General features: G+C 38.4%; 2 protein-coding genes across 4 annotated transcripts; one reads left to right on the forward strand and one right to left on the reverse strand.

Moving 5' to 3' along the window:
* Nucleotides 1–708: 708 nt before the first annotated feature.
* LOC124177883 (mucin-22-like) lies at nt 709–9,481 on the reverse strand. Of its 3 annotated transcripts, XM_046560794.1 has the most exons (18): nt 9,341–9,481; nt 7,951–8,204; nt 7,792–7,851; nt 7,392–7,706; nt 7,028–7,162; nt 6,749–6,845; nt 6,367–6,482; nt 6,123–6,291; nt 5,780–5,980; nt 5,380–5,709; nt 4,997–5,293; nt 4,466–4,815; nt 3,628–4,094; nt 3,352–3,546; nt 3,179–3,256; nt 2,596–2,643; nt 2,029–2,184; nt 709–961 (listed from the first exon to the last, which is right to left on the reverse strand). In XM_046560794.1, exons 1-18 carry the CDS (start codon nt 9,411–9,413, stop codon nt 883–885), a joined length of 3,420 nt encoding a protein of 1,139 aa, XP_046416750.1. In that variant the 5' UTR covers nt 9,414–9,481; the 3' UTR covers nt 709–882. The 3 variants fall into 3 exon arrangements, with proteins under 3 accessions (XP_046416750.1, XP_046416760.1, XP_046416768.1); XM_046560804.1 differs by lacking the exon at nt 2,029–2,184; XM_046560812.1 differs by lacking the exons at nt 2,029–2,184; nt 2,596–2,643.
* Nucleotides 9,482–14,447: 4,966 nt separating this feature from the next.
* On the forward strand, nt 14,448–20,068 carry LOC124176665 (sperm-tail PG-rich repeat-containing protein 2-like). Its single transcript, XM_046558238.1, has 8 exons — nt 14,448–14,715; nt 14,795–15,019; nt 15,152–15,268; nt 15,494–15,638; nt 15,704–15,942; nt 19,034–19,187; nt 19,592–19,713; nt 19,849–20,068. The coding sequence occupies exons 1-8, from the start codon at nt 14,587–14,589 to the stop codon at nt 20,041–20,043; spliced, it is 1,326 nt and encodes a 441-aa protein (XP_046414194.1). The 5' UTR covers nt 14,448–14,586; the 3' UTR covers nt 20,044–20,068.
* The last annotated feature ends 564 nt before the right edge of the window (nt 20,069–20,632 follow it).

A 20,632-nucleotide genomic window follows, 5' to 3' on the forward strand; every position in this document is an offset into this window, starting at 1 on the left:
CCGACGGCCCAAGTTCTGACGTTTTAGAATAGGCCGTTGAAAATCACACATTTAATTTCACCAAAAATGTGATAATTCTTCTTCCCGAAGTCTCATACTTTGACATTGAAAGTTTTTTTATTTTATTGAAGCAGGGAAAATAATGTGATGATTCGTGACCGAATTTGATTGACACCTGGAAGCATACATCGCTGTCCATCAAACTTGCAAAAACGGCGCGTTCCGGCAGATCGTATCCACGTGGAGACACGTGAAGGACAATGCAATCTGTGAAGATTAAAATTGACGGCACATGGGGATGAGGCATGTCGTGTAACGCGGTATCACCCTTGCATATGTTGAGCTTTCGAAGGTGGAACCTAACCAACTTCTCATAAGGTGTAGAGTAGTTTTTCATTCAATCAACATCCAGGAATGCAGAGCACTCATACTGCATTGACAATGAATTGAAAGAGTTGATTTAAATGCGTCGTAATGCAATCGTCTTGCATTCTATGAACACTGCCGATTCTATTGCGTTCGAGGCAGTTGCTAAGCTGCTCATGCAGAAGTGAGCTATGAGTGATAATTGGTACCTGGCAGATTCCCCGTCGCAATAAAGCCGTATTTCAGATTATGTTGACACTTTGGTGTGTGCAGTCGATACTTCCCGATTAAGCGTGACATCCTTAATTAACTTTATAGAAATGGAAGAAATGAATATAGTAATAGTCATAATACAATGTTTTTGATAGCGTATCTATAACTATAACGTTAATTATGAGTATATTACAAGTATTCGAATGTATAGACTAGGTGATAAAATTATCATATCTATTCTTATATACTAACTTAACGCATCAGAATGATTTTGATTATGCATAATATCTTTGGGGTAGTCAATCAAAGTCTGGCAACTTCGATTTCTTCAACGGTGCTGCTGAATGCCACTGATTTTCTTTTCGTAAGATTAGGTGAGGTACTGAAATGTGAGGTATAAAAAATAAATGAGTAACTGGAATAATTCAAAATGCCGTAACGAAATGTACCTCAAATTTCGATCGCTCACGCTTGAACAAAATCTTCAACAATCACCAATACCGAGTTCCAATAATCAACAAATCAGTTACCAGCTTTAAGTACATCATTTCATGTTTACCAGGTTTCAGCGACCTATACAGAACTGCTTATTGAAACTCAGTATCAGTGATAATTTGAGTTTTCGATCGAAACTTCAGATACAAATAACGTAGACGTCATTGGTTCTTGATAAATAACATAAAAGAAAGAATATGGAAACAGTTAGTATATGAAAAACAAGGATTGTACTGTGTTGTTCCTTATTTAGTAAATTAGAAGTACGATTGTGGTTACTTGAATATTTTCGAAGAATCGAAGGTTTGTGTTGATTTACATCGCGGAAACATTGCATGTTCGCTGTGTAATGTTGAAAAAGTTTTTAAAGCCAACTATATTATTCTATTGTTGATAGAAAATTGCACTAAAATATGTGCATCCGACTAAACTGCAAGTTTATTTGCCTTGAGTATAGAAAATTCGTATATTCAGCGGATGGACTTGTACTGAACATATCAGTTAATACCGTTAATTGAACATTAATTTGCAGTAGTTAATATAAGTGTCAGAATAAAATCTTTGGTTTTGTCCTATTCCAAGCAAAGTTTAGCTAAACAGGCAAATTATTCCCGTTGTTTCAGAATGATCAAATTGTAAAAAATAATCATATGTACAAAACTAAGCAAATTGAGGTGAGTGAAACTATGGACGAAGATTATGAGAGTATTATAAGAATTTCTGTAATCATCAGTTGTGTTGATTTGTATGAAACCTTATTTCTATTTGGCTGAATAATACCATGATAGAAACAAACGCTACCCCCAGCCACCGAGATTGTGTGCGACACTTGTTATAAAAACAGCGAAACGGACGAAGAACATTTTTAGGCAAATGAATGATGTGGAACAAACATTGATGAAAACCATTTGACGTTTGCGAAACATACTTCATTTCAATAGTATTTCAACTTACTCTTGTCTACTCTCGTTTCGTGTGACGATTGTAATATCGCCGTCATTACTTCCTTTCAGAGTACTGAATGAGCAGTTATTTTCGAAGAATAATTTGTCTGGTTTTGTCGTTTGATTCAAAACCCATTCAGCATTCGTTGAGTCTGTAGACTCCGATCTTCGTCAGGAATTGAAACGAATAGTTATTAAAAGAACAGTTGTTCCGTATTGTAAGATTTTAATCAAATTCAAATATACGATCTTGTGTATAACATTTGATACGAACAAATTATTTGAAGCAACAAAAAAGGATCTACTTCCCGTGTTTGCGAAATATATCTTGAAATATAAGCGTTGACTGCGATTTTTTTTTCAAAATCAATATTTTAATAGAAAATCAAGTTACTTTTGAACTCTGCAAGGCCGTTCCAAAAATATTTCAACTCCAAGAACTATTTTTGATTAATAGTAGAAAACAGTTTGATACTTGGAACGATTTTTGAACATTCTTGAAGAATTGTAAGCTTTTGTAACCAACAAATACAAGCGGAACATAAAATAAACATGTACATATTAGGGTTTTGCTTACACATGATCCTGTGACTCGCTCAAGGTTACTGATTTCACGTAGTAACTTCTACAAGAATACGAAACAATATGTAATCAGATTACAGGCAATGTTTTCTAGCTTCATCTAGGACTAACTACTGCATCGGCTTATGTAGACTCTAGATTTCACAGTAAGGTACAATCTGCTTATATAACTGATTGATAGTAATTACTGTGATTATGTATATGAGCGCGCGTAATAATTCCCACGCTTAGCCTTGACTACTTGTACGAACATGAGTTTAATATATTTTTTTTTTCATTGTAAAAGAATCACTCACAAAATAACGCGAAAACTAATTTCACATACTTTCTAAAAATATACAACAGTCGATGCATCTTTTCTAAAAATACTTAGAAACATAAATTGCAAAATAACGATGGATCACTTTGTTCACCAATTATTATCGGTCAAGAATAGTAACAACGGTTTACTACAAAGCTCAATTTTCTAGGATTACACGTATAATTGTAAGGTTTTGTTTCTAGTGATAACTACCGTTGAGGCCATACTGCACGTATTCATTTGAAAAATGCAGGAAAAACAATACTCAGTAACTTACCCGTTACTTTGGTTTGATTGACGATTCTCAAAGTTCTCGTACGAGACATCGGATTCCACTGACGTGGATTTGTTGGGTCTAAAAACGTGATGAATGTATTCACAATGAGTAAAAGCAGGTTCGATTCGAAGTTAGCTGATGTTTTTAGCTGTGGTTGTAAATTCAAAACATACCTGCAGAACAAGAAGTATACAACACCAGCGGTAATTATGAGTAATAACAAAAGCACTGATAGTACAATGATCGCCGCCCAATAACCGCGAGTATCGAATTCTGCCAACATGCCGGATTCCGAACTGTCAGCTAGAATGGATTCCAATGTCACCAAGTCGCTGATTCCCCAAGTGAAGTTAGTACTTTCGACGGTTCTGTAAAAGCAGAAGAAATGTCTAAGTATGTGAACAACGTTATGCAATCGGCATATAGTCAAATACGATCGCGATGCGTACGAGACTAGAATTTCGCTGGCCACAGGCTCGGTGATATTCAGTCCGTAGAGGACAAGTCGAAGAAGGGTATTGGTATCGGTAGCTCTTTTTGTCCAGCTGGAGAGTGACTTTAAGGAGGTGAAATTTGCAACATCGCTTTCGGATATTACAGCCGAAGTGAGCGCTCGAACCCAATATCCTGTACTCGTGCTCAGCTCCTCTACGATGTAATCAACATCTTCTAAAAGGCCACCGCTGATGAATAGAACAGCTACATTGCTACTCGCGAGTGTTCTAACTGTCAGATCTGTTGATGTTTCGAAGGTGCCGTCGGTCGCGGTGACCGTGAATTGGTAACCGTCTTCGGTGTAGACTCCCTGCTGTATGTAGAGTGTTCCATCCGTGTTGTGGATGTAGAATACATCGTCGGAACCACTTCCTAGAGTGTACGTAACCATTGCATTATCATCAATGTCGGCGTCAGTTGCCTGAAATACGGATATTATAGAAGAATTAAGAAATTTCTCATTAAAAGAATAATTATTTAAGATTGTTTTTGAATGACAGTCAAATACTGATTTTCGATTACAGATCTGTTTTCTCAATATGATTGTCAGTGTGCTTGAAAAGTGATCAAGTTCAACTGGATGTCAAAAGGTGTTATGGCCAGTTAGCTTCACCGATGGGAAGAAGTGTGATCCTTTCTGCAGTAGAATTCTTATCAAATAAGTAACTATTTAGAAGTCATACTAACATCCTACCTTCTCTTAATATCTTGGAATGCGGGTACAATGAAAAAATTAGACCATGGAAAGCTAGACGGGGTAATGTCAAGAAAACGTTCACCACTCAGACTTACCCCAAGTTGATAGACGTAGGGAACGAGAATAAGTTGCGCCAGCTCGTATCCAGGGAACCCTATGAAGGTTGGTGTGTTTGAATTCCAAACAGGAGCATTGTCGTTTATGTCTGTGATAATGACAACCAAAATAGTTCTGGTGCGCTCATATGCGATGTTCTCGGTTAAGACTTCATATTCCGTGTCTCGTTTTGATCTGGTAGTCGTCGTGTTGGTCGTAGCATCTGTATCGTTCGGACAGCTCGCATCGATGATCACACGAACTTGAGCCACTGTCATGTTACTGAAGTATGAAGCCTCTCTGTCAATGGCGACCGTGTTGAGGTAGTTGCCGGTAATAGTAAATAAGTCTGGAACGGAAGATTGTCAGAGTATTTGGTAGGAAATGCCAAAAGGTATGCCCAGGTTAATAGAGGTCAACATCGTTTTTTTTTTAATGCAAGATTCATTAGTAATGATAAAATATATAACCGAGTGAAAGTTCACGACATAGAGTGAATCGTAATAAAAAAGATATGATTGAAGTAATACCTTGGCTAGGTGTTTGTGAATAAATAGTATAGTTGCACCCATTATCATCGAGTGGGAGTATATTTTCATGGGCTGACTCTTCTTCAAGTTCGATAATCTGGAGAGCATAACCAAATACGATGTCACCACTGCACTCGGTTAGCGTGCTGATTACAAGAATTACGGTTGCCGATGTACTTAGGCTCAAATCATCGATAGTCGCTAAAATTTGGAATGTGTAAACTCCCGGGCTGATTGCCGCTGTAACTTCTAATGCAGCAGTGTCGCTGTCTATGATGACCCTGGAGGAAAGATCGTCTGCAATATAAAAGTTCTTTTAATGATTCACGAGTGTGATTGCAAAAGTTGTTTGGAAGTGGTCTGCAAAGTTGGGAAGATGTTACCATCGTTAATAGACACAGAATACACAATGGTTCCTTCAGCATTAGTGGCCACTGCTGTTTGCGTCATAAGAACCCCAGTGAAGGTAGAGTCCTTGTCAAATCTGTAGGTACTACTCGAGAAACTCAAGCCAGGAGTAACAGTCGTGGTTGTCGTAACCGTAGTACCATCTTCGGTAGACAAAGTTGTGGTTTCATTTTCCGGTGATAGGGTTGTGGTTAAGCTATCAGTTGCTTCTGTGTTAGTTGTAGCCGAGTAGGATGTAGTCACCGTTGATTCAGTGCAGTCACATTCTTGGGTAACAGTTACAACCGGGCATTCGGTCGTTTCGACTGAAAACCGCAAATGGAATGATACCATCCCGATGTTAACGTAAAGATGTTCGGTATGTTCTTTCATTACCTGTAGTCGCGGCCGTTGCAACACTTTCCGTAGTATCAGTTACGCCATCACCGGTACTAGTCGTTGTTGAATTTTCACTTCCGTCAGTAGTCATCGTATAGGTGTTTTCGTATGCAGACGTAACTGTCGTGGAAGAATCGCAGACACATTCTTCCGTGGTGATCGTCGGGCATTCAGTGATTGTGGTAGTTGCTGTCGTTGCTGAATAAGGTAGGAATTTACTGCGTAACCTCATCGTTCATTATGTTCTCAAAAAATCGGTAGTACTATCATCATATAGGTGTGAGACACGGATATTTTCAAATGACAATAAAATTCGTCTGTGAGTAATTGGAATTCTTACATTCTGTTTCACTTGTCACTGCTGAAATAGTTGCTGTGGATCCCACCGTTGAAGTGATAATGGTCGTACTTTCTCCTGTTGTAGTTGAACTGCATTCCGTAGAAACAATTCCGGGTAAAGCAATGTGCAAAATGGTTATTCCCGTATCTGTGGCGCCAGTTCTTGCTGCCTGGAAACATATATGTTTTAAATTTCAAATAAGTGAGACTTTTTAATTTACGGAATAACGTTACTCTATACTCACAGTTAGAGTTAGGATGACGTAGTATTCAGCAAGAAATTCATCAGTCACATTCTGCAGAGTTATGCTAATGGTGGTGTAGTCTTCACTAACGGTGATCAGGAAATTGTCTTCGTAACCTGCGATTGTACGCTGTATTAGCTTTATCAGATTGCTATCTTCAACTGGTGACGTTGATGTTAATTTATTCATGGCGTTAATCAAATTATCGGTCCCGCAATGCGCATAGCATGTTTCAGAGTAATGAGTATGACGAATCCACATTGAGTGCTGGATCCCGATGTGTTTATGATCCAGATACGATAAGGTCGGAGACTTTCTTTCTTCATTTGGAAGATAACTTATCCATAATCTACATGGTTAATTTTTTTTTGATTCAACTTACTCCCTATATTGTCAACGATTGTGAATGACGTTGTATTACTGGCTCCTTGACTCAAGGTGATGTCGCCTTGATTGAAGACCACCGTTGTGCCATTTGCCTGAAAATTTTAAGATAAGTAACGATTGGAAGTACACGTGAACAAATAATGCGATTCAATTGATCAACGGTTGAGAAAAAACCTCAGAATCTTTGATCAAAATAATATTTTGAGTGTGAATGTAATAGCGTGAGTGCAATAGTGAACGAGAACATGAATGAATAATCCGGTGTTTCCAGTACCTCTTCGAAAGTGAGATCGGAGAGATCCGAGATGTAAATCGGATACGTGAATATTGGACTAGAGGGAGTACTGTTTTCTTCATCCACGCTGATAGTAATGTTCGTTTCAGAAGTCAAAGCAGGTGTACCGGTATCCTGCAATGAATCGAATTCATGTAAAACACGTCGAGCTGTTTGAGTGCGCCACATGTGAACAATCCAAATTAAAATATTAACAAGTATAAGTCTTTTCCATCTGATACTAAACGGAATCGAGGAGCAGCGTGCATTCCTTGGCCTGGGAAATTTCGATCGCTGCAATGTTTCTCATTCTTGCGTAACATAACAAAGGGTTAATGAATGCTAGATTTTTTTAGTAGATTACCGTTGCGTAAATCTTGAAAGTTACATCTTCTTCGATATTTAGAAGAGCCGTAGTCAATAGCTGAGCATAATGTAGTTTGGTATCTGATGTATCTTGAGATAACCACGATGCAGAAAACCCATTAGCATTGGGATCAGAAGAGTTTAAAGTGAAACTGATATTCGTATTCGTGAGATCGATGTCCTTGGCAGAAATTGTGCCGAATAGTTGTACAGAGAATCCTGATGGGAAAGGCATTGGCAGCTCGTAAGTATAAGGAGCATTCTGGAACTCGGGATAGTTGTTGTTTGTGTCCGTTATCGGTTGATAGATTTCCTGACGGCAATTCGAGAAGAGATTTGTTAATGAGTTTCAAAGTGTGCCGTTGATAGATAATCGGATACCGCATCATCAGACTTACTAGTGATCGGGTGTTGACTGAACATACGAATGTTATAGTGACGAGCATCGTCGTTGTGGACTAAAACATTGAGAATAAATAAAAAAGATTGGCAAGACGGACGGATATGAATTATATTGTAATGCTATGTTGTTCTCAAATTTGAGGATTGACTGCTACCTCGAGCTCTTCGTATTGTGAAAAGTAGTCGGTCAGGGTTACGATGAATTGTCCGTCTTCCAGAACCGGCTGCATGTAGAAGTACCCACTGTCACTATCAGCCACAATAGTGCTAATACTTGTAATCGAAGAAGCCGTCATATTGAGCAGAACCGTTCCTGATTCAGACGTGTCATCTATAGCGTCCAGAACGAATCCAAAACTCCAATACGTATCCGACAGTTCCGTTCCATTTTCATATGACAGCGCACAAGCTGAAATAGTATCGGGTGATCGTCTCAATAACTTTTATGAGTATGAAAGATTTAAATCACATAACGAAAACAGACCGAATTATTTTTCAAGTGTGCTTTCGTGAGCACATGACGCGTTAGTTTATAATTAAGTGTGACTTCATCTGGTCGAAATGCGTAGGGATAAATTATCGACGAATCGTCGTATCAGCAATTTTCGAGCATGCATATCCATTTAAACGGATTAACAAAAATAAAAGTATACCCTAAACGGCTTTATTTCGATTCAAATTTCACAAGACTTATATGTCTCACATTTGATTTCCTTATATTTATTAATCGATGAAAATATCTAACTCTCTCGCATGAAGAGCTTTTAAAATTCCAACTTCGATTTAATATACGACTGTGATTAAAATTTGTTCCGTATGAGATAAGTGAAACTGTGGTAATTATAGGAAGTATTTAGGGTGTTACATATAGTAACCCACATGAATTTCGTTTTTCAGAATTTGCTGGCATCAGAGGGTACTGACTCAGGCGCGTGAGAAAAAAATTGTAGACGATAACAATGAATCTAAATTTTACTCATACTTCCGTTATGAGTTTATTAAATCTTATCTAATCATTTGTTAACTTGATAAGCAACTGTATTCTGAAACTGCTGAAAATAAACTCGTGATTTAAAATATGATGTCGAGTTGTATTTTTTCCGATTTACGAAGTAGAGTTCGTTGCGAGTAAGTTTGGATAATCCGTATAATCGGTATACACGTTCATTAATAGGTGTAATATTTTATCCGACACTGTAGCTTGCTTTGTCGTCAGGATTGACAGCCCGAAGGTCTAATCCGTTGACGTGACCCCTCGATATACATATTTACATCACAAAATATTGTAGGCTACGGATATAAGTAGTAAGGAACAAGTAGAGGAAGAACTGTCTCGTTCTACTTATTGTTAGTTGCTTGGTTGCATCCTTTTATATCCTCACGTTATACTCCACCAAGAGTTTCAGACAGGGATGCAACAAAATGCACCGTAATTTGATAGAACTGATAATAATTCTTCTAAAAATTCCTCCCCACTGTAAGACTGATTACACGAAGTATAGTTGACTACGATTAACAAAATTGCACAACACATATTTTGCTTACTGGCCTGTCCATTAGCCGCGTAGATGAAACTGGCACATATCGCAATGACGGATATCCGATGAAGGATACTCATCGCGCTTCTTTGACATAAAACTGTCACTATAGTATTGTAAGAAAACCGTCGTCGTCGGTTTGCTTTGTCGAAGTGTAACGATTAGACTGATACACTGAGAGCTGACCACAAACAGCCATCTCCGTATCTAAGCATCGATAGTGATAAGGTCTTTGTCACGGGCGATAAAAATTAGACTCGATAATCGGTAGAGTAACATTGACTCTGTGTGTATACATATATAGACTAATTTTTACACCGCTTAATGTTGTCCCGGATTTAATTTTATTAAGTGCTTTTCCATCTCACTTTAATGGGTGGGTAATAACAGATATGCTTATCCTGTCTATGTACGATACTTTGAGGGTATCAAGATTCTAATTTTCGTGTTTCAGTTTCCAATTTTTTGTCAATTTTATTCGGATTATTAATGAGACGATTATAACGAATAAAAATGAACTTTCGTTATGAAGTAAATTGATTTTGAACTATGTTTAATTTTTTCATTCGTGACATAGTCCTACCTTTTTTGAATTTTCTTAACTTTTACATTGCTGCTTCGAGAGTACGTTGTACGTTGAACTTTTCGACGTTCAAAAATGTTAATTGACAGACACACGAAAGAAATATTTTCGACAAAATAATTTGTTGTCTTCTTTCTATCTTTCTCTTTAATACCAATTGCTTTCGGTTTTCCTTGTTATCAAATTTCATTTCACCATGTTTTTCGAGTTTTGCATTTTTGTTCTCATTTCCAAATACTCGATCATCTTTATTTTTACGTAATAAATTCTTCAACATAATTTGCAATATATAATAATTCGTATTTCACAACGTAACGGTATCGGCGATTTTGCAAATTTACAACCTCCCATTCTCATGATATCTTTATCCAAACTATATTGAACATTAAAGGGACGAAAGCTATTTATCATAGACATATAGAAACCATTCGTTAATGCTTTTTTTGTTGAAAGGATTTAAAAAATGAGGTAACTTTTATTTTTCACCTTACCGTTACGTCACGCAATACAACCACACTGCACCGAAGACAGCGACTGCGGTTTCAAATACTGTGATAGATTTAACCGTCGAATCAGCAGAGTTGTGAGTGATTACGAGATTACTTCGCCAAATTTTAGTGGATTAGCCGTTATCTTCGTGCACTATCTCTTCACTAAATTAATAATAGAATACCAATAAAACGGACGTGAATTAATTATCATAAATGAAGGCAAACCATATGTTCGCCTGGAATTTATGTGACGTTGATCAACTCACCTTCACGGTATTAGAGATCCAGTTTCGTTTTGCAGCTCAAACAATATTCAATTTAGTATTTTCACAGTTCAAAGTTGAAATGTGCATTCTTAGAGGTGCAGCTTCGTTGGACAGCTGAAAGATATTCTACCAACAGATTACACCGAATACTGACAGAACGACCGACAGCTCTGCCAATACAACCAACGATCACGTTTTTACAATGCTTCAAAAACGACACTGGTACTTTATCTCACGATCACGGCACGAGCCAATCACTGTGGCTTTTAAAGTGCTTCAACAATTACACTCTGACCTCAAGTTTTGAGGATTCATGACTTTTTTATAAAAGGGATCATTCGTCTAACTAAAAATTCGATTATCGTGTCGTGATTCCATTATCCAACAATGTAAAGGGCCAAAATATTATTGTATGGTTTTTTGGATATAGTTAGCTAGTCGTAAAATTCCTACTAAACATCGCCTCATCGGTGGCGAGGAGATTAGGAGTAAGGATTATTGTACAGAAAGCTTATCTCGTAGACTGTCAAGCCCACATAGATCATCCTCGTTCTAAGTTAACTTAGCCCAATCTGTATAATATTCGGGTTCTTGATATGAACTTAACGATGTCTTCGTTTTTATGCTGTCTGAATGATAATTTGTCAAATTATGAAGAAGGTTATTCAGACTTTTATCTACCGACATGAATGATGTATTCAAAGATGGGGAATTGATCTGCCAGAATTGTGGATAATCAATGTGATGTATAATACATGTCAAATGTTCGGTATCTACTTTCTTTGTTATACAGCGATAAGTCGATTTAAAATACGTGTAGATGAATTTTGTGGTATGGTTATACTCTTGGGCTCTTCAAATTGCAGCATGAGATTGCATGTTGGAGCTGGCCTGCGAGACCGTAATAAACCGTTAATATAAGCAAGGGGCCAAAAAGGATACGCCATGCAAGGCGTTAGCTAATTGTAAGACACGGACGTTCTATCGAATATCTCATGCGTTTTAACATAATGTATTTTAATTGAAGGATATCACGTACAACTGTTTGCACTGCAAAATATGTTACAGATAACCACTGGAATATACTATCGGAGAATAAATTTATTTCCAACAGATAGATTAATTTCTAATGGATATCTTTTGCATCTGCAGTCAATAACGGATATTAATCACGCATGTGATTGATGCGATGATTCGCTATTTCATGGTTGTTCACGCGTAGAATCAGTTAGAAGTTCACTTTCGGGTTTGTACACGTGTAGAATATTGGGACAATTTATATATATCGCCGTGACGCTACAGACGTATTGTTACAATAAGATGCATTAAATCATCGAGTGCTAATTGTAAGTGAGAAGAATATAATCGATCGAGGGCTAATCCACGTTGTCAGCACTTGCTTGAGACTTCAAACTGAATTTATTATTGCAGAATGTTATGATACGGTCGCGAGGCTTTGAACGTAGTTAAACGCAGTCTTTGTTTGGAATAATCAATGAGGAGAAGTGAATATGTTACAAAATTATACGTGAAGCTCTTCGCGAAGCTCATCGTTTCATCTTCAGCTTTAATATTCAAACTAAATAATTCACAGTATTACAAACTCAGATGACTGGTGAATTAATAAAGCCCCACTTTCAATAGACTGGAATTTCAGGTGGAGTATAAGTTGATAATTCTTGATTGAAGTTCGGTGCAAGTTAACTAACACACGGTGATCCGTCTCGATGTTTCTCGGGACGTTTAAATGTGCTGAACAACAATAGAGTATTGCCCGATTTGCATCGATAGCTTTAATAAATGATGTTTAGTACTTAGAATAATGTGTAATGTATATCAGAAAAAAATGATTTCCGGAAACGCAAAGTTACGTGAAGGGGGGATCGGAGTGCTCAATTCGTATTTTACACTTCATTTATCTTTAGTAAAATGAAATCGGTTCAAACTTTGAGAAATAATGGTATTGGCAGTTGTGTTTGCGGATTTGCTCAAAAAAAGTTCGAAAATTGATGTAAAGATACGAACAACATCCGACTCAAGTGTTAGTAGCGTATTGCAACCTTAAGATCTTATTGGACGGATATTCCCAACCAAAAGTGAGCCGCGGTGAGAATATTGAACACTTTGCGATGAGATAACAATCTGAAAAAAATCAATCATAACCCAGTTGATAAGATAATTCGATTTGAATAATAACAATGCCAAAAAGTTGTTAAATAATTGTTTAGACAAAAATTTGTTTAAAAAATCTCTAGTGTAATTTTTTTTATTTAATATAAAATGAATTCACTGATTTTTCTGAATGATTATGCATTTTTTTGGAATTTTCGGGGATTGTGTTCAATATTATCACCGAGATTCAATTTTGGTTGGGAATATTCGTCCAATAACACGTTAAAGCAGGTGAGATTTTGTTGTATGTTCAGTGTTTTCATCAATTATTCGCACTTTATAGAGCCAACCTACAAGCACAATCATAAGCTTTATCACAAGCAAAAGTTTTAAGAGATTTCAACTCCCAAAAAGAGTAAGAATTGTAAGATATTATTTAACATATTTTACGAATTTCTGACATGTTCTGGATAAAAATCATCACATATTTTTTCAGTGATCAACTGACTCGCCGAGTCAAACGTTTCAGTGAAATCCAGCGCTACTTCGTTACACGACTTTCAGCGCAGACTTCAATTATTGCATTGATTTTTAAAATAACAATTTGAGATTGTAGGTTATGTGACTAGGTTTGACTCTGCAGTTTAAATTTTACTGAAATGGCTTTCAACAGAAGTACAAGATTCCTGAGTTCTGTAGGACAAACGCCCCCCGTTGTTGGACCAGGAACTTATGAGCCTCTTGAGCTTTTCAAAAAATCGAGAGACCCAGGTACGCGCAAATTACGAACTTTGGTCCGAACATTGAAACCAGAGTCTGTGTTTCTGTGGTTGTTGGATCTAAAAATCATCCGTAGTTTCGATTTCAAGGCTTTTGTTTAGTCGTAGAAATGATCAATCCATGCAATCTATAAAAAGTTTTCAGAACAGGTCACCTGATTCTTCACAGAAGGCATCTATGCGTTTCTGTCAAGTGCAACGAGAAATACGTTATCTGTGACCAAAGACGCAATTTGCTTCCCTGGGCCAGGAGCTTATAACGTAAAAGAATTTCAGAAGCATGTACCAGTACGTTGATCAAATTCTAAATTCTCCTGAATGTTGCGTCAAGAGAAAAATATTCATTGATTCAAATAAATCAGTACCTGCTCAGTTACAAACAAGATATTTGTGATACTGATTCACGTAGATTCAGCTAGAGCAAATAAGCTGAGGTCGATTTCAGCATGTATTTCTAGGTTGCTCTACCTTGTATTTATTCTTGTAAAATGAATATTCGATAGGTCAGGAGATGGTTGCCGGTTTGTCCGATTCGATGACATATTTATCTCAGTGTGCATCGTCATTAACTTTCAGATTATTCCCGTCGCAATTAAATCATCCGATAATATCGCAATATCTCGTTTATTTGATACAATCTAATCCTGATTGGACACAGAACAGTTTATCAATTCGAATCTTCGGCACATGAAACGAAATTTACTTGTAAAATTTGCTTTGGATGACAACAAAAAGTATTTGCCATGCTTACTTTAGGGTGGTTGTAGTATCGACTTTACCGATAGTCGGTCGAAGGATCAAGCTCAGTATGGCCCTGGGCCTGGCAACTATAGACTGCCGGATGATGTGTTCAAACGATCGCCTCCCAAGCAGCGGACTCATCCAGGAACATGGCGGGGTGCTCCTGGAGCGGTAAATACCAATTTCAGTTATCTTGAGACGGTAAAAAAGGAGCCTGTACTAGTTTTTCAGTGTTCTTTCGCTGGTTTAAGCTGTACTTGGGACCACCACCACGATCAATCATGGCAAGTCCAGTGTCTGTACCAACGCATCGAGACGCGAACGGATACGATGTAAACAACTTTGGTTGTTTGGTGAAAAATTTACCGGATGAAAACGAGCCTTCGCTCTTTTACGACATTCCCAGAGAGGTGCGAGACTGAGATTTATGGTCGACAGTATGTCGTATTAATGATGAATGAATCTTAAGTAAAATACTGTTTGTTTTAGGAAGCTAATTTCACCACCCGGACATACAAGGGAAACTTTTGGAGCCGTATGACCGGTAGGGATGATAACTCCAGACTCTCTTGTGGTGCGGGACCTGGAACATACGATTTGCAGAAGCCTGAAAACCCTGGAAAACTACTGGCGGAAAAGCTGAGGGAGTCAAGGAGGAAGACTTGCAAACAAACGCGATACATCGAAGCTGTGTTCACGAAAAACTTGCGCGAGGTCAAAGATTGGTTTCACTTCTGGTTTAGAATTGTTATCTCATCATTCTGTGATCGATTTCCAGGTCATCAGACATCGAATATCCTTAGATTGGCAACTTACCGACTCACCTTCATCCATCTTGAACCGTAGGGCCACCCAGCACCCAATGCATACGCCATCCCGAAAAGCCCGTTCGATACTCAAGAAATCTCCTGCGAGTGCCAAGAGTACATTTTTAAGCCACCTCCGTTTGGACAAGGCGCCAAGGTTTGCCCAAGTCAAGTTGCTGAAACATAAATTTTCCCTTTAAACGGGTTGGTTTTTAAAAACCGGAGGTGTTTTGCGAAAGAGAATATTTTCATGGTGGAGTCTTGTCGCAATAAATCACTACCACTCTTGGAATAATCACCAATTGTCATTCTTCTGGTATCACGTATCCTCTGGTCGTACACCTAAAACAATTTCTTGAATTACTTATCGTTGCATTTGCAGAGGTTCGTGAACGTCACCGACGAGAATCCAGCCCCTGGTTCGTACAATCCAATGAAAAGAAAATGCTGTCCTGGTTCGATAATATCCGCGCCATTTGGATCCCTGGCATCGCGTTTCAAGTCAGCTGACGGCACATTATCGCCAGGTAAAAGTCGTGTTTCTTTAGCGATTCTCTAGCTCTTGAAATAAATTCTCATTCATGTTTATCAGGGCCAGGAGAATATTTTTCACCAAACGATGGTCTGGCTTATGAAGCGTGCAAAAAATGCCGGAGAAACTACGTCAAGGTGGGTTTCAACTCGTCGGTTAGCAGGACCTCAGCTCTCGTCGGTTCGGATGGTCCCGGACCGGACAAGTACCCAACGGATATGGACAGAAAAGTACCTCGAAAGTCGGTACATCACTCGGTATTCAAGTCAACAACGAAACGGTTCAAGTATACACAAAAAGTCAGTAAAACAGGTGGAGTCTAGTACATATTGAATTACTTTGAATAACTTGCCATGCTGGGATTGGTTTTCAACGGAGTGTGTATCGCCAGTAAGTAAGCGGTGGGTGATAAATTTGTGGAAGAGACCGAGGTTATCGACTCTCGGTAGCTTGTCAGAACTCGCGAGAAAATGGAAAGAAGTTCTTGGGCAGCGAAGCCAGGTGTCTGGTAGTCTTTGAAACGGAAGCGCAAATGAAAAACAGGTGCATAATTACTATGTCACGAGTAGCTCTCGAGGCGCCCCTAATTACACGAGTCAAAGAGAGTGTAATTAACCGAAGTTTTGGACAGTCCAACTGAGCGAGGGTGCTTAATGTGTACCATCTGAAACCTCTTTATAAGCTACGTATAATTACAATTTAATTGCTGGGTGTGGAGGTAGAACTGAATGGTTTGCGAATTTTATAATATGTCTTAGCATGTACACGAATTGATGTTGTCGGAAATAATTCTGCGGCTACACGGCAAAGGGTTGTAGCTTCGAATCAGTTAGTTTGGGATATTTCCGAAGTTATACCCTTGAAAATAATTTTGCAGCTTTAATTGGTCAAAGACGATTTACAACGTTTTGGCAATAATGCGACAATTTACTTGAAGTGTGATTTTATAAAAATTTTACAACTTCTTGGGATGAAGAAATTCTTGATTTTCACTATCCTGAAATGCTTGTATTGACATTACACGTTTTTGCAAGTTGATTTTAAATTTTGTACTCATGTCGATTCTTTGACATATTCTTGAATGGCTGCAAATTAAAACCAAGCATAGCCAACTTCACTATTTCAAAGACAAAAAAGTTGAATTCACGTTAATCTCCTTCGTCAATTTCGAACATCATGCGTTATGTTTAGATTCTTAGACGCCACTTTCAAAAATTGAAAAAATGTTACCATGTTTCGCAATTACAAACCTTGTATTATGGGCTGATTGAATAGTAATGTGGAACCAAGTTCCTTGGTCCCTTGCAATTGGTCTTATGGTTGGATTGTACTGGTTTTCATATCCGGAGTTGGTTTCGTATAGAGCGTGTGCGTAATTCTTGCAATCGCAACGCAATTCCGCGAATCTTCGAGTTTCACTAAGGATTAATAATTATAACCGTAACATGGAGGGAGACCATCAATATTCGACTAATTAGGGTCAGTCTAGTGGTAATAAGTCAGGCGATGCATCTATCTGAGGTAGCCGATACCGGGATGCAATTTCGCCGTTAATTGAGAGGGCGCCGCACCGGCTTTCCCTCCATTCGATCGTCCGGACGGTGTCCATGGGCTATCGCTGGGCTAGCCTGCCCATATAAATGTTCCAACTAAACCTGCCGATAAGCGCTAATCGATAAACCGGCTATTCCACTATAATTGTGTCTTGTTAAATTAACGGTGTCGCATTTCTTCGCTGTCTGGATCAGGGCGCGGTATTCGAACATCCGTACATATATACACGTCCACCTGATACATCTTAAACAAGGAGAAGCTTGCTCTGCACTTTTTCTAACGGTGACATCTGGGTTTGTCAGAATTTTGAACGATTTATTCCAATGCCAATTTTTATGTTTTTTATTTCTTCCTTTCGATTTTTATAGCCATGCTGTAGTGTTTTCAGGTACTCAACACACATATCTTCTAAATAATACCAGATCATCGATGTTGTTAAAAAGTTAAGATTTCACAGTTGGATCTTGGGTCTAGGAGAGAAAAAAATCTTTGAGGTGTTTAAAAAACATTTTTGAACTCGTATATTTGATCGAGTATTTGTAGGTACTCACCTGCAGTATACTGGTTGCTATACGCAATGCAGAGAGAAATATCTCGCCCATCGGCTGCAGGAATCGTGCGAATCACGTGCGAATGTAGGGAGGCAGAGAAAAACAGAGGTGGAGCGAATGGAATATAGGGTAGTGAAAGAGAGAGAGAGAGAGATAGAGATAGACGAGTAGCAAGGGAGACATCGACACAGAGAATTGGCTCGAATTTCCGGATCGGTGAACTGGAAGTGATTTCTCTGCACGCGTACCTATATTGACGTGAAACTCACACTAGAATATGGAAATGACCTTAGCGCGTAGAACAGTATATATACCCACACATGCTGAACCGAAAACGCACAGAATGTCATTTCCGGGACTTTGAGTTATGAGCGTCGCGGTTGTCCGCGTTCGATTAACCGCCAAATGGAAGGCGGTGAACAATCGTGCCCACTTTTCGTCGGTTCGCATTAATTGTCTGCGATTCTTGCGTGAGCGCGAATATTTCGTTGGTTGAAACGTTTTTCCCTCACGAGAGTATATCTAAAAACTTGGCTGACATTTGCACAGCTCTAAAATATTTAATGGAAAAGAGAATTGCTAAGTGCCAATTATTTGAAATAATAATTACATAGGTTTGCCTTAATTGCCTGCGATTCTTGCGTGAGCGTGAATATTTCATTGGTTGAAACATTTTTTGTTCACGAGAATATATTTAAAAACTTGCTGGCCGATATTTGCGCCGCTCCGAAATATTTAATGGAGAAGAGAGTTGCTAAGTGCCAATTTTTAAAAATAAAAATTAGGTTATCCTATGAAAGTGTTACCTCATATGTCACATCGCTGATATAATTGATCTGTGAAAGGGGATATTCATATTTCCAGCAATTGGCACTTAGCCTCTTTCACATTTTCACTCTTCACTAGACCATCGTCGTTCATTTCCCAGCTTGAAAATGGAAAGAAAACGTTCATATAATTCAAGATTATGAGACAAGTAATAATGTTCCAAAATTCCAAGATTCTTTGTTCACTTGTTCCCTCAGCCGAACATTCATTTTTTTCAGAAGTATATGATCACATTTAAAAATATTTATCTTCAAGCTTTGACTATTTAGTATATTGCCCAAGACGTAGAGATGCTGTCGTGTTAAGTCAATCGACTGTTTCCAGGTTGTTATTTGCAGAAGTTAAAAAAAAAAAAAAAAATTGAAACACTCATGATTACAATAGTATTGCAAGGAATAATTTTAATTTGGGTACTAATTAGAATTGTTAATATCTTAAATATCTTTTTAATGAACAGGAGTCAGTGGCACCAAATGCTTACGATGTAGCAACGGCGTACAAGGCGTGTCACAAGCCTTGTGAATTTCTGAAATGTCCTGATGATGCGCCATTTAATTCGAAGCAAATTCGTATGCCGGATGTACCGAACTGGATGGACATAAACGTCCCTGGTAAGAAACTTATCTGCGCATATTGGGAAAAAAAAATAGATGGTGAATCTGGCTGTTCTTAATAAGCCAGCACAACTTCTGGACTCGTTCAGATGCGAATTTTTCATTTTTGGTGAGAACCCAACGTTTCATTTTTGGGATATTATAATAACTTGCCTTATTCTCCTTTCTTCTTTGAGGAAGAAGGATAAGAGGTTGAAATTTATAATACGTTCAGCGTAAATTTCATGCGAATACTGTTATATGACGAATATGAAAAAAGTGTGGTTGATAATAATCAAATATTGTATGGAATCTAACATCTATACTCACGCGATGGAGGGTGATTCCCTTTGACTGACGTAGCTTTTACGATCTCGTATCGAGATATCGAGCAAATTTTAACCGTATGTATCGAGTAATAGGTCCGGGTTTGACCAACATGAGGGGAGATATATCCAAGAATGTGAAGGGTGGTTCGATTGCCCACGGGCGAAGATTCAGGAAGGCGGTTACGGAAACGGGTCCAGGACCACAGGATTACTGTGTAAGTCAAAATTCGTAAGGTTCCACCGCTGTCTTCCTTATCCTATTTCAATCAGCGCGCATTAAATTCTAGTTATGATAAATATGCGCATCACACGTGTCGCCCACACATGTCAACCACATTTTCTGTGTTTAGCTTCATCCGTATTCGGCGTCTTCAATTCTGCAGAGACACTTTAACGTCACTCTTGGTAAGCCAAAAGTGCTGAAGGATTTACAACCACCCGAAATCCCCTGGGTACGTCGACTGAGGACGAAAAAAATTCTCCGTTCATTCAGCAAAGCCGTTGCAGAGAAGAACCACGCATTTTGCAACTCGCACAGACATTAGTGCCTCCCTTTTTTTACACATACGATTTGATCATTTCTTTTTTTACATTTTTCTTTCGCCGAAGTGCTTTTTTTAACAATGACATTACGAAACATTTGTATAATTCAATTGTTGATAAAATAAATCAATTTACAACTACACTTTGATTTTGAATCGATTGCAGACATAGAATTATACTGTTACGCTTGATCAAAATTTAATGCATTGCCAGATGATCCAGATGCCGGAAGTTTTGAAAAACTCGAACTTTCAGATAGAGTGAAAAGAGAAAAAAATTGCCTAACGAGTACAGCCCCAAATTTCTTACTTTATGGCTGCAGTAAAGGCCCCCCTCCCGAGTGGGGCAATTTAATTAACAAAAAACGCACCAGGGAACGAGACAGTGTGGGACAAGGAACGGCTGATAACGTCAGTCAGGAGCTACTCAATATGGGGTGTGATTCACCCCGTGATAGCGCGTACGGGCGCGATCCCCCCCCCCCTGCGGGTGAAGATGCCCATTGTGCCTCTTCAAGAAAGAAGGCACTCGATCAATACTGGACAAAAGTTGAAGTATCTGCCACTTACCCTAGCCCGCAACCCGATTCAT

This window comes from Neodiprion fabricii, chromosome 1 (genome assembly GCF_021155785.1).
Source record: "Neodiprion fabricii isolate iyNeoFabr1 chromosome 1, iyNeoFabr1.1, whole genome shotgun sequence".
NCBI lineage: Eukaryota > Metazoa > Arthropoda > Insecta > Hymenoptera > Diprionidae > Neodiprion > Neodiprion fabricii.